Here is a 14,134-nt window from a genome sequence, read left to right as displayed (position 1 = left end):
CTGTTCTCCCAGAGTGAAGCAGGCACTTGGCGCCCAGCTAGCAACTACACATCCCACAGCTCTCCTGGCAGCCAGGTGAGGCCACAGGACTAACTCTGGCCAGTGGGACAAGAGTGGGTATCTGTCCACTTGCTCTCCAGTGGCCCTTTCTCCGCTGGCTTTGCCCAGAGAAGGATAATACTCGGGGCTGGCAGGGCAGCATGGGACAGAATTGGGGCTTCAGGATGGCCTCCCAGAGCCCCACTGCCTTCCAACAGGAGCCTTCATCTTGTGGAAGCCACGTTACCTGGTGTCTAAACAACCAAAGCAAAACACAAATGCCACAGCCTCCTTACCAGACAGTGGAGGGAGACTGCGGCTAAGACAGGTCCCTGGCCTCGGCCACCTGCACAGCCACCAGGAAGAGTGTCACAACCCAGATTCTCCACCCACCCCGAAGGGTCTGACTCAGCACATCTGTTCTGGAGCCATCTGTATTTTTAAACATCCCAGATGATTCTGAGGCTTGGCACACCGAGTGCTGTCTATCTTGGCCACGGCCACCCTGCTGGCAAGTGCACAGCCAGGGTCCGAAGCCCAAGTACCACCTACAGCACTCTGACTCCTGTGGCTTAGCAAGAAGTGCTAAGCTTAGCCAAGGTGTCCCTCCACCTCCCCTGGGCAAGCTGTGTGTGGAGAATGTGACGGGACCTTGATGACCACATCTCTGGGCACCTCAGGCCATCGCTAGGATGGCTGGCCACAGCTGCTGCATCACAGATGGCGCCAGGGGACCGCAGGGCCAGCCCAGCACGCAGCGGGGGAACCTCCTCCAGGAGTCTCGCCCCAGCCTGGGCCCAGGTTGTCCTTAATGTCTGAAAGCTGCTCCTTGAGGTCTTCCTGTAGATTTGAGGCCCACCTGCCACTTCCTTGGCAGCAAAGAAAATGGGACTGGGGTTTTGCCTCCCACGCTGATGTTCTCCTCCTCCTGACCTTGTCTTTGCACCTAACAGCTTGACAAGTGCTTTCCACGCACCCTCTCTCGCTGTGAGGTAAATTCCATTTAGTCCGCTGTGACAGATGGGGCGAAGGAGGCCCACAGAGGGGAAGTAACTCTCCAGCCTGGCCTCCCAGAGTGCCCAGAACCCCACACAGTGTCCCCGTGCAAAGCCGCCAACAGACGACCCACTCAGCTCCGACACAGGCACTGTGAGGGGCAGCAGCAGTAAGCCCTGGCGCAGGGGCAGTCTTACATCTACATCCGGTGTTGAGGCCCCAGCACTCGCCGGGTTCCGCGCCGGGCCTGCGTTACCAGCTCAGCCTCTGGCACCCTTGCAGGCCGGGCTGGGGCTCCCCTGGCAGCGCTCAGGGAGGCTGAGAGGCCTGCCCGGGATGGCTGCCGTGACCCGAGCCAGGTGAGCACCACGGCCTACGTGACATCCTCTCGGACAACAGCCTGTAACGTCCTCCAACCCGAGAACTCCCCAGCACACGGGCCCACGTAGCCTGGCCGCCGTCATTGTCAGAAGCAGGGACGCCGACAGTGCTGAGCACGTGATTGTGAAGACACAGAAGGGATGACTCCCCAGTCACAGAAAAGCCCCCGTGTGCTCAGACTTGGAGGCCTCTCATGATCAGTCGAGGTCCCTCTCCCCCCAGATGGTTCTCCTGGGATATGGGCCACGGGAGGGTCATCGTGAAGTGAGGAGGCGTGGCTGGGGACTGGCTCTCCCACAGGGGGGCTGCCCACCATGTTCAGAAGCCACTCGTGCCAGGCCTGTACCAGGAGCACCAAAAACAACATGCCATTGCCCAGGCCATAGGCCCTCTGAAACCAACCCTGCTGGCCTTGTCCCACCCCATGGCCCTCACCCAGGAATCCCCAGCTCCGTGACTCAAACACCAGGAAGTGTCAGGCCTGGCCTCAGCAGAGCGAGGTCAGTGCCTACTTGGCATGGCTGTTGACAGATGGAGTGGTGTCACACCTGGTCTGGCACCTGGCCCCCAAACTACCTTTCCCTCACTGACGGGTCTGGAGGACAGTGAGGAGGTGAAGGACAGAACAGTCTTGGGGTAAAGGGACGTGTAGAAAACCCTGTGTTCCTGGGGGGTTTACAGCGCATCCACACGCCTCTGTTCCCCAGGCCAGAACCCATGACCCGGGTGAGTGCCATGGGTGGCTCTGAGGGGCTCACTGCCACTGGCCGAGTGGCAACAGAAAGGCAATGTGTTCAACACATTCCTTCCCCCTCAGCCCAGTACTGTCCACCCGTAGAGAATGATCCCCCTCCTCCTCACTCCCTGATGCCCGAGATACCAGGGTCAGAACCCCCTGCCGACACCCCGGAGCACAGAGCGCCAGGAGAGGACAAAGAACTGCCCGTCCAGCACGTCAGTGGGTGAGGCAGCAGCAGCCGTGCTGCAGAAGGAGCTTGGCCTCGGAGGCCAGCCCACGCCACGGCCACGGCCACCGCAGTTCCTTCCTCTCAACCTCGGCTCCCCCAGCTACAACATGGGGCTGGGGAGTCCCACCTCCTGCGTGGCCGTGAGGACTGAAGTCACTGATGGGCCGCTCAGTGAGAAGCCACGTGTCCATGCTCACATGGAAAAAGAAGGAAAGATGGAAAGCCGCAGGGCCACCACCAAGGGGACACCTGTGTCTCAGCAGCAGCTTGACCCCAGCCATGTCTGGGTGTCAGGAAGCAGCAGCCCCCGTGCAGCAAGGCAGGCGGCCACTCCCTCCCCAGCCGGCACTGCCACCTGCCCTTTGCTCTCTCCTCTCCTCCTGCCACCCGCCAGCACAGGGTCCTGCTAGACGTCGTGAGGCGGCCGGCACAGGCTGGGCAGCTGCGAGACTCCACCCCAGGCCAGAGCCAGGCCTCCAGACATAACAGAACGGGGGCCAGGCCAGGGAGGACGCACAGTTCTGCCGCTGCCCACACCGCGGCAGGAAGAATGTGCCGGGGAGGTGCCCTGGGGGCTGGTGGCAGGCGAGAACCCCAGTTCCAGAGGGAGCATGGGGCCAGGGCCTCCCTGGAAGCTCTGACCCGGCCCCAATCAGGCCAGAAGTCACGGCCATGTGCCCCTCTGTCCCTCTGTGGATGAGTGTGAGGAGCCTTATCCCTAAGCAGAACAAAACGATAACTGGACCAGTGAGGTCATGCTCGAAAGCATGTTCCGAACAGCCATGGCACTCGGCCAGCATAAGTGTTCCTCGCGCATGAGTTCCACCGTGAGTACGTGGGTCTGCTAACGGTCTACCAGGGATACCCAGATGTCAACATGTGGGGTTTCAGCAGTTTCCAACACTTTTAAAACCTTTCCCTAATACTCCTATAATAAATCCATGGTTTCAAGGAAAAGACGGAAACCTAGCATCCTCCCCAGCCCGGATCTGCCTTCCTAAATCCCCTTGTCAGACGCCTCCTCTCACCCAGAGCGTGGGCACGGGTGCCTGTCCTCAGCCTCATGCCAGGATCTCTGTGGTACCTGTGCCCATCCTCCCTGCCCACAGGGCCCCTTCTGGCTTTGGGGTCAGCAGAACCCAGCCCAGTCTGTGTCCTCAGTCCAAGCCTGGCCCAGACCACCCACTGGCTAAACGGACTCCTCATTCAGTTTGCACCCCAAGTGACCCAAAAGAGGTGACCCCCAGCACACATCACCCTGGTGTCTGCTTGCCCCTTGTCTCCTCCACTAGAATACAGGCAGGGGTAGGGCCTGGACTCCTGTCAGGCTGGGCACACACAGGAGGCACTTCATAAACACGTGCTAAATATATATGAATGAGCCACAGGGTGTGACCTTGGACACAATGACCATCGAGTCTGTACTGCGTCCCTCCCACTGGTACAGTGGGGGGCTAATGGTATATGCCTGTGAGGTGTCTGGGAGCGTGTGCAAACCGTAAACTGTCAGGGTCTGGTGTGACCTGCACGTGCACAAACGTGGGGGTGGGGGGGGGGGGGACTCTGGCACACACACCTCCTCCCTCCCAGCTTTAGCCGAGTGCACTTAGGTACAGGCTGGCAGCTCCCTAGTCGTTCCAGCTATGTTTTCCGGGAAGGACACCTGCCCCCGATTTCACGGAAAGGCCAGTGGAAAATGCCAAAGTCCCAGGAGACACAGCTACAGAACAATCACTGGACTCCATTCCCAAGGCTGCCTGGGCAGCAGGCTCACCCACAGAGCCTTCTGCACACGCAGATACCTGCCCCCTTCCCTGCAAGGACTCCGAGAACCAGGGCTTCCTCTCTCGGACTCCACTTGCCTGGACCTGGTTTTCTAGCACAATAGGTCTTGCAGGCCAGGCCAGGTGGTTTTGGCCTACCCCTCTCCCCTCCATGCAGCCAGCTTGTCCTGGCCCAGAGAGAAAACCCAGACGCAAACCCTGCCCCCCTGATGACCAGGAGCTGCTGGCCCCAGTTGTTTGTGAGCAGTCTGTCCAGTCCCCAGGAAGCTGTCCTCTGCACACCCGGTTCCCATCAGGGCACCGCTCCCGCGTCTGCTTTGCTTCCTCTCTATGATGTCAGCCCCTCTGTGTCACCAGGCTCTGGACCAGGTCCTCCCCTCTTGTGTCCCCCACCCAGTCTCCATCCCCAGCACCCTGACCAGACTGGACCCTGGTCTCTCCCCAGGCTCCCTGCAGCAGCCTCCTGGGCCATGTCACCAAACTTCCAGCCTCCCCAGGCCACTGAGCGGCCATCCCATCATGTCCCTTTGCCTGGCACATGAAGTGTGGCACCATCCGGCCGTAGCTGGCTCACCTCCCACAGCTCCCAGTCCTCCAGGCCGACCATACAGGCACTGTCCTGCTATCACTTGTGTGCACTGCCACTCCCCCAGCCGGCCTGGTTCGAACCTGCCAGTCTCCAGTGTCTGCTATTGGGCTTGCTCCGTCAAAGCCAACCCTTCCCTCCCCAGCCTCACCCTGGCCTCAAAGCCTCCAAGCCCTTGGGGTTGGCCTTTAAACTGTGGTGCCTCCTGAGCTTGCAGAGCATATCTTCTGCAAGCCTGTCCAGGGGGGATTGAACGGATTTGTGGAAGGGGGGGTGCCCCAGGTTCCTCACCCCCCCACACACACACAGGTCCTCACTGGCCGCCTATGAGCTTTGCTCAAACTTGACCACCCTGTTAGCAGCTGCAGTCCCCAGCCCTGCTTTCCTCTTCTGTTTTCCACTGCTTGTAACCAAACGCAGTATACGACCGACTTCACGTTTCTTTGGAGACCGGCAGGGAGCTTCCCAAAGGTGGGGATCTTCACCTGACTGGGTCCTGGCTGGGTTCCAGCACCTGGAGGAGCAGCGGCCGCGACTGGCACTTGGCAGGCACTGTGCTTGCCGAGCAGAGGAGGGCTGGAAGGCTCAGAAGCGTTACGTACAGTGCAGTGTGCCAGGAAACGTGACTTCTGGCTCTGCCTGCCCACTCAAGCCAGGGCTCTGCATCCCGCCCATCAGCAAAAACCAAAGCAAAGCCACCCGGTGACAGCTGACAAGCCGCACCCGTCCTTGCGTGTTCTCGGCGTGGGCTTCTCCTGCGTTCACTTCGGCAACACCAGATCCTGGAAACGATCCCTTTCCCTCTTCACACTGGCTCTGGAGAGCTCAGAACCCAATGTGCCCAGGTGCTGAGTGTGTGGGAAATGGGTGCAAATCCGTTTTACTAGCTCCTGCTTCACCTCTTCTCCCTTCTTCTTGCCCTTTGTTGTCACTCAGTCCTCTTGTTCCCTGTGTATGCTTATGTGCCACTTGCAGGCTTTCTGGAAGGCGAAGCATCACAGCAAAGCAAGCATTTCCATGTGCATGGAGAGCCCAGCCAAGTGGGTGCCGGACAGAGCGGGGGCCGAGGGCCAAGGGACACGCCGGCAGGAGTGTGGGGTATGTGCCCAGCCCTGCGGTCAGTTCCCCCCAACCCCCCACAAGCCCTCCTCCTTGGTGCTCCACACCCCCACCCCCCTGGGTTGAGGTCAGTTCAATTCCTTGCTTCCCTTCCCTGCACCCTTACACAGAGTCCCTGCTGCTCTAGTGCCTGTCCCTCCGTGGGGGCATCTGGCGACCTCAGGGAGGCGGAGCTTTACTTACCTTGAGGACGAACCCATCCGGGCAGGCACGGTCATACTTGTACACCTTGTAGACGACCAGGAAAACGACACAGGTGAGGAAGGCCAAGGCAAAGAGCACCAGCACGGAGACCTGTGGGCAGAGGCGGGGCCCATCAGGGTGGCTGCTAAGACCCCATGTGGGGGCAGCCAGACGGACACACGGACGTGCACTGGTGCACACAGAGGCTGTCTCTGGAGAGAGACCCACACAAGAGCCCCAGGCAGCTGCCAGGGACGGCAGAGCAGATCACTTGTCACTGGGCAACTTTTTGTATCACTTTTCTTTCTCACCACAGGCACTTGCTACCTTTATGGTAAATGGCCTATTTTTAGTGTTCCAGGCCCTGCGTGTGGGGGACCTGGGGCTACAGACACAATTGGGCATCATGGACACTTGGAAACATGATGGAGTCACGGGTGTGGGATCACAGAGGTGATGCATCAGCCTAGATGTCTCCTGGGTCCCCATCACCTCTGCCCTCACGTCTCCTGCGTGCTCAGTTGTGTCCCCTCCCCAGAGTCCAGGCCTGCATCGTGGCAGCTGGGAGCACTGGCCCAGGGCACTGTGGGGCCTTAGAAGTGAAGCACACAGCCTGCCATGCTGGGGCTGGCCCCACCTGGAGCACCCTCCTTTCATGACACCATGCTGGCACTTGACACACTCCAGGTGACCCGTGCACCCTGGGGCCCATGAACACCCAGACTCTTCCCCTATCTCTCACGCCCACCCTGGCCACCTGCCTCCCCATCACTCCCCAGCTAATGCTCACTGCAGCCAGGTGACATATCCCCTGTTCTCCTTGCCCAGGGATGCCCCTTGAGGCCCCAGGCAGGCAAGAAGTCTCTGAATCACGTCCCATGAGGCTCTTCCTCCCCGTCCCTATATTCTGTGACCTTGTGACACAACCTGGACTGTCAGGGCTGTCACGCTAAGGGCCAGAGAGACTCCAGTCTGCCTGGACAGCCTATACTGCATATGGAGCCCACGCCTGACACAGGGACACAGATGAAGTCACAGATGCTTTGGGGCCCCAAGTGCCTAGAGGAAAGGCACCACTGGATTCTGGTGGCAGCTATGATACACGGCAAGAACACAACCCCAGACGGCCCAGGGAGACTGCAGAGGTCAAATCTATGAGGAAGGAGAGGGGGCCGCAGCCCCAGGGCCATATGGCAGCAGAGGCAGCAGCTGGAACCCTCAGGCTTTCAACAAGAGTGGCAGCCTTGCTGGTGCCGATACTGGGGATAAAAGGCAGGCTCTGGGCAAGCTGCTCAGCTCCTCTGGGTCAGGCTCCTGCCTGCCAGTGGCAACAGAAGGACCCAGCTCCCAGGGTGAGTAGAAGGGCCAAAGACTCAATGGGATCCTCCTGAGGACAGCACCTGGGCGCAGTGCACACTGAGGAAGGAAGTATTTGCTCTTGTTGCTGTAACTGTTACACTGTCACTCCTACCCTCACTCAGGTCACACAGCTAGCAAATGCAGAGCTGGGCTCCCAGCCCAGGCCACGCAGCCTCCGTCACACCTACTGCCCTGTCCTACCCAAGCCACCTCCCCACAGTCACCCGGGCTACTGCTTACCCAAATCTGCCCTGCCTAGGACCCAGCTACCGCTAGTAGGCCCTGGGGCAGCAAGGGCAACTTCAGGGGCTCTCTGAACAGTCCAGAGCAGCAGGGCTGTCTTTCCCAGAATGGTCTTTGGGAAGAGCTATCTTTAACTTAACTGGTTTCCTTCATAACCCTTTGTATTTTTTTTAAGTAGGCTCCATGCCCAGCATGAAGCCCAACAGGGGCTTGATCTCCCAATGTTGAGACCAAGAGTAGGATGCTTAACTGACTCAGCCAGCAAGGTGCCCCATAACCCTTTGTATTTTATTTTAGACATTTGAAAACGTTATTCCAAAAAGAGGCCCATGGCACACAACAGGTTAAGAAGTCCTATTAGAGTAACTCAAGAAAATATTAGCAAACTGAATTCAGTCATACATTAAAAGGATCATACACCATAATAAAATGAGATTCATTCCAGGGATGCAAGGTTGGTTCAACACTGGCAAATCAATGATATGTTACATGAATAAAACAAAGGATAAAAACAGGTGATCAACTTCAAGAGATGCTGAAAAAGCATTTGACAAAATTCAACATCCATTTATCATAAAAACAAAAATGGGTACAGAGGAAATGTGTCAGCATAATAAAGGCCATTTAGGACAAACCCACAGCTTAACAGCATAATGGTGAAAAGCTGAAAGCTTTCTAAGTTTGGGAACAAGACAAGGATGCCCACTAGCCACTTCTGTTCACCATCAGACTGGAAGTCTGAGCCAGAGCATTACAAAAAAAAAAAAAAAGGCATCTACATTGGAAAGGAAGAAGTAAAACTGTCCCTATTTGCATGATGGCATGGTATTACGTATAGAAAACCCTACAGACTGCACCAAATGACTCTCAGAACTATTCAACAAATTTGATCGTTGTAGAACACAAAAATCAATAGGCAAAAATGTGCAGGGTTTCTATACAAGAATAGCAAACTATCAAAAAGAGAAAACAATGCCATTTATAATTGCATCTAAAAGACATTCTATAAATAGATTTAACCAGGGAAGCTGGAAGACCTGCATGCTGAAAACTGTTAAGGCATTGATGAGAGGGGCGGCCCCGGTGGCACAGTGGTTTAGCACTGCCTGCAGCCCAGTGTGTGATCCTGGAGACCCGGGATCGAGTCCCACGTCGGGCTCCCTGCATGGAGCCTGCTTCTCCCTCTGCCTGTGTCTCTGCCTGCGTCTCTCTCTCTCTCTCTCTCTCTCTCTCTGTCTCTGTCTCTCATGAATAAATAAAATCTTTAAAAAAAAAAAAGACATTGATGAGAGAACTTGAAGAAGACACAAATAATGGAAAGATATTCTGTGTTCATAGATTAGAAGAACACCGTTCACATATCCATTCTGCCCAAAGCAATCTACAGATTCAGTGCAAACCCTATCAGAATTCCAATGGCATTTTTCCCAGAACTAGAACAGCCTTCAAATTTGTATGGAACCATAAAAAGACCCCAAACAGCCAGAGCAATCCTGAGAAAGAACAAATCTGGAGGCCTAGTGCTTCCTGATTTCAAACTGTGTTACAAAGCTATAGCAATCAAAACAGTACATTACTGACATAAAATGAGATTACAGAACCCAGAAATAAACCCACACATATATGGTCAATTAATTTATGACAAAGGAGCCAAGAATGGGGAAAGGACAGTCTCTTCAATAACTACTACTGGGAAAAGTGGACAGCCACACGCCCAAGAGTGAAACTGGACCACTTTCTCACACAATGTACAAAAACTAACTCAAATGCAATTAAAGAAAGACTTAAACAAAGGACCTGAAATCATAAAACTCCTAGAAGAAAACAGGTAGTTAAGCCCCTTGACATCGGTCTTGGCAATGATTTCTTTAATCTGACACCAAAAGCAAAGGAACACAAGCAAAAATTGACATGTGGGACATCAAACTAAAAAGGAGACCACAAAGGAAACCATCAACGAATGGAAAAGCCGACCTCCTGAGTGGGAGAAAGTATTTACAACCCCCTGTGGATCTGAAAAGGGCTTAAAATCCAAAATACATGAAGAAGTCCTACAACTCAATAGCAAAAACCCAAACAATCCAATTTTTATATTGAGTCAGTGTTACAAAGCTGAAATTACCATAATGGTAGATGTCAAACAATTCTCAATACACACACACACACACACACACACACGCACGCACACACACACACCCCCATCTCATATCCTAGGGCATTCTTAAAACTCTCCCTTGAATACGGAAACCACGCCTGTTTGGTTCACCGCATCCCATCTGTTTAGGTTTAAAAATAAGCCCCGTCTCTCGGCAGGGTTGTGGGAACCACTTCCTCTGGGGCTCTCCTCCTGGAACCTGGCCTGGGCCTTTCATCCAGGATTCCCAGGCCTGATGACAGAGGAGCTCACAGAACCAAGAAAAGAGAACATGACAGTTCCTAGAATAGTCAGGGGAGGGAGGCAAAGAAATCCATGGACAGTTAGGAGGGGGTGTCTGGTGTGGCAAAGCCCTTCCCCTGCAGGCTGGCCCCACTCTCCCCCCCCCCACACACACCTCTGCAAACCCTAAGCCTCTCCTGAGCCCCAGAGTCTGCTCAGACCTGGGAAATGCCCTGTGGTGGGAAGAGAAATGTGGGTCTCCTATTCACCATGTGGCATAGTGCACCTCTGTGGTTATCATGGCCTGAGGAGATAGCTGTGGGCCTTTCCAGAAAGATCCCCAGCTGGCTCAGAATTGGGCCCCATCTCTGCCATCTGCCAACTGTGTACCTAAGCAGATCACCTGCATATCTCCTCTCTAGAGAGGAACAGAAAGCCTCATGCTCTTACATGTTCATCAGGAGAATGACTAGGGTTAGAAGGTTCGAAGAGATGTCAGCCTCATGCACTAGGCCTGTTATGGGTTATATTGTTTCTCCCTCTCCCCAAAATATGGAAGCCCTATGCCTTTGAATGTGACCATATTTGGAAATAGGGTCTTTGCAGATGTGTTTAAATTGAGGTAATTAGAGTGGGTCCTAATCTGACTGTGTCCTCATACAAAGGAGAAATTTGGACACAGAGGCCCACACATGGAGAACCTTGTGAAGATGGAGGGTTGAGGGATGCATCTGCAAGCCAAGGAATGCCAGAGTCACCAGCTGCCACCAGAAACCAGAAAGAGGTGAGGAAGGACTTCCCTCTAGGCTTTAAAGGGAGCACAGCCTGCTGACCTGAAACTGGGCTTCTGACCTTTGGAACTGTGAGAACATCACTTTCTCCTGGTTAAGGCCCTGACAGTGTTACAGCAGCCCTGAGTGAGCTCCCACAGCCCCAAATGCCAGAGCTCTTTCAGGAGGGCTCAGGGCTGGCTTGCCTCCCCTACAGGTGTTCTCCATCTACTTCATCCTTGTCCTTTCCCAGAAGGCCAGACTGCACCACCTTTCTGCCGTGCTGTTCAGAGCCCTGGCCAGGCCCACTGCCTCCAGGAAGACTCTGGAACATCCCAGCCTCTCCCAATGCCAAGAGTACATGCAATTACCACATAACCCAGCATTTATTATTTCCCAGTTCAATTGAAGTGAAATAAAAGCGTGTCCCATCTTGGAGAGTTTCACAGTCTTCCCATCTCCCATGAGACAACTAGGCATATTCCAGAAAAAAGTGTGAAATTACCTAGCCAAACATACCTCTTTACTGGGAGCATTCTTCAGACTTTCTCTATGTTGATAGACACTGACTAGAAGCATCCTGGACAGCCCCAACCACCCATGGCCCCATCTCTCAACCAATCCCAGAATATGCTGACTAGAAGACAAATCAGCCCCTCACTGCCCAAGTGAGTGTCAAGAGCCCTAGGTTCCAGGCCAGCTTGGCCCACATACAACAGTGACCCTGTTGTATGGGAAGGGCATCCACACCCTGACCTCTGGTTCTCTCTCTACCAGGAAATGGGCACACCAGCCCAGCACCCAGGTGTACAGTGAGGAGCCCAGGAGATGCATGCTGCACCCAGGGGTGCAGGGTAAGCCTTTGCTACACAATGTGAAGCCCATTCCCACACAATGTTGCAACCCTGGGGCATGGAGGGTCCTCGGAGGGCACCACATCTGGCACCTTTACATATGACAGAGGCCCTGGCACTGAGAAGACCATACCTTCAAGCTGAGCCAACAAGACACACAGTGGCGCTAGGAGCCCCAGGGCACGCGCAAGAAGAGAAGCAGCAGTCATGTGCGGTGACCCAGCCTCGGCACAGTTAAGGGGCTCCACCACCAAGGGGCTGTGTGTTAGAAACCCAGGAGTTCCTGGGATCCCAACAAGGGGGCCCCACCTGCAGCACTGGCAGCAGAAGACTGGGAGCAACATCCAGGCCTTGCTATTATTTAAAACTTTTCAGGCACTTCCTTATACAACCTAAGCTGAGGACCATGGGGTAAAAGGATGATCCCTTTCTGCACTGAACTCCTGGAGGCTGGGAGCTACTGAGCTCCCACCCCAACCTTGGCAACCTTATGCCAAAATACCCTATTATGAGTAGCTCCAGAGACTTCCACCACGCTCTCTGCTGTGAGTGGCAGTTTAAATACAATTGTGTACTCACGACAGCATCCGAAAGCAATACTACTGACTGCATTTTACACTTGGGGACACTGAGGCTCAGCCACGTAGGTGACCAACCTGAGGCTGGGTTAGCTGAGTAGTGTCTCCTAAAGACATCCAGGTCCTGACATCCAAGTCCTTTGCCTAATGTGCAAAAAGTGACTCTGCAGATGGAATAAATCAAAGTCTAGAGATGGGAAGGCCTCCTAGATTATCCAAGTGGGCCCAAGTGATCTCCCAGGGGGCCTTACAAGAGAGAGGCCGAGGGGGTGCCTGGGGTGCTCAGGCCCAGTTAAGTGTCTGACTCCTGACTTCGGCTCAGGTCATCATCTCAGGGTCGTGGGATCAAGCCCTACATTGGGCTCTGCACTCAGGGTGGAGTCTGCTTGTCCCTCTCCCTCTGCTTCTCCCCCTACTCTATAAAATAAAATCTTTTAAAAAAAAAAAAAAAAGAGGAAGACAGAGGAGATGGAGCGGAGACTGGAGGACGCTGGGCTACAGATGGAGGAAGGGGCCACGAGCCAAGGAATGTGGAGACCATGAGAAGCTCAAGGAGGTCAGGAAACTGATCCTTCCCTGGAGCCCTCAGAGGAGCACCTGCCAACACCTCAGTGTAGCCCAGTGACACTGATTCAGGGCTTCTGAACCCCCAGAACTGACACAGAATAAATGTGTGTTGTTCTGAGCCACTCAGGCAGGGATACTTAGTTACAGATGCCCTGGGGAGCTAACTGGCCTCCTCTTGAGCCCACCTCCCCAGGGCCCACTGCGGGAGTGAGGAAGTGAATGGATCCAGTTGGCAGGCAGCCCATCTCCATCTTCTCAGTGAGCACTTACAGAGCAGCCCTCGGGTACCTGAAGCCAACTCAGAGCGTCTCCTCCTCAAATGGAACATAAATTCAGTTTGCAGAGGTGCCAGTCTGTCTGGGTTTTATTAAGCAAAGGATCAGACACAGGAAGGAGGCGGGACCCGGGCCTGCTGCTCCCTCATGGGCTCCCGGGGGCCTGGAGCGCCTGGGTTGACAGCGGGTGCCTGCCCCCATCTGTGCTCTCAGGGGGGCTGTGAGCCCCAAGGCCAGGGAGCCCCCTGGGTTGGAGAAGGGCACCTCCTTAGAAGCAGGGCCATTCTTTCAGAGCCACTGTCCCTACTGGGCACACGAGGCCCAGAGCTGGGGCCTATCATGCTTTCAGCAACCCACAAAAATGGTTTTTAATTTTGCTGGAAAGCCAGAAATAATTATATAATAATGAATCCAGTCTGGATTATATTCTTCTTTAGGCCAAGGCAATCCTGAGATAACGTCTTTTTTTCTTTCACTTTTTAATTTTTTTTTTTTTTCTAAGGAGGAAGGGGCCCATAAGGGCAAAAAGCAAAAACTGTCCCAGAGCCCAGGGCCCTGCCTTCTTCTATCGATGGAATCCCCAATGGCCCATGGACATTCTCAAGACAAGACAGTGACCACCTTGGCGTGTCCTTGGCCCCACAGCATCAGCCCTGGTCTGTGCTGCAAGGTGTTAACTCTTCACAACTCCTCCGCGGTGGTTGGTGGGGAGTTGAAGACCCCCTCCTGTGCTGGCAAGACTTGGAGGGGGGATGTCTGGGTCTTAGAGAAGGAGGAGCTCATCAGAGCAGTAAGGGCGGAAGGGGTGTTCTCAGAGGAAGAAGGCTGCGCCAAAGCCCCTAGGCATGCCTTCAGCCAGGGTGGCTGGGGCATCACACGTCCTGCAGGAGGTGACACAGCCAGGTGCCAAAGGTCCCTGTCTGCCACATCAAGAAATAGGAACCCAGACAGTTCCTGGGCACTGTAGGATTCCAGGAGGCAGCTGCCCCTTGGTGACAAATTCCCATTTCTCGCCACACAGGGAGGTGTTGCCAGTTGGCTGAAGGACACATGTT

General features: G+C 54.7%; 1 protein-coding gene and 1 long non-coding RNA gene across 2 annotated transcripts in view; one reads left to right on the top strand and one right to left on the bottom strand.

Moving 5' to 3' along the window:
* NSG1 (neuronal vesicle trafficking associated 1) overlaps nucleotides 1-14,134 on the bottom strand; it is a 28,977-nt gene that overhangs the window by 2,153 nt on the left and 12,690 nt on the right. Inside the window, exon 4 of the mRNA XM_072737791.1 lies at nucleotides 6,057-6,167. Coding sequence (XP_072593892.1) covers nucleotides 6,057-6,167 — 111 coding nt within the window. The remainder of the gene's footprint in view (nucleotides 1-6,056; nucleotides 6,168-14,134) is intronic.
* On the top strand, nucleotides 5,691-12,138 carry LOC140595504 (uncharacterized). The gene is made up of 3 exons (XR_011997184.1): nucleotides 5,691-5,852; nucleotides 10,701-10,819; nucleotides 11,583-12,138. It is a non-coding gene; the product is annotated as an uncharacterized lncRNA (long non-coding RNA).

This window comes from Vulpes vulpes, chromosome 14, assembly GCF_048418805.1.
Source record: "Vulpes vulpes isolate BD-2025 chromosome 14, VulVul3, whole genome shotgun sequence".
In the NCBI taxonomy this organism is placed as follows: Eukaryota; Metazoa; Chordata; class Mammalia; order Carnivora; family Canidae; genus Vulpes; species Vulpes vulpes.
This window is presented reverse-complemented; position numbering and strand designations above follow the sequence as displayed.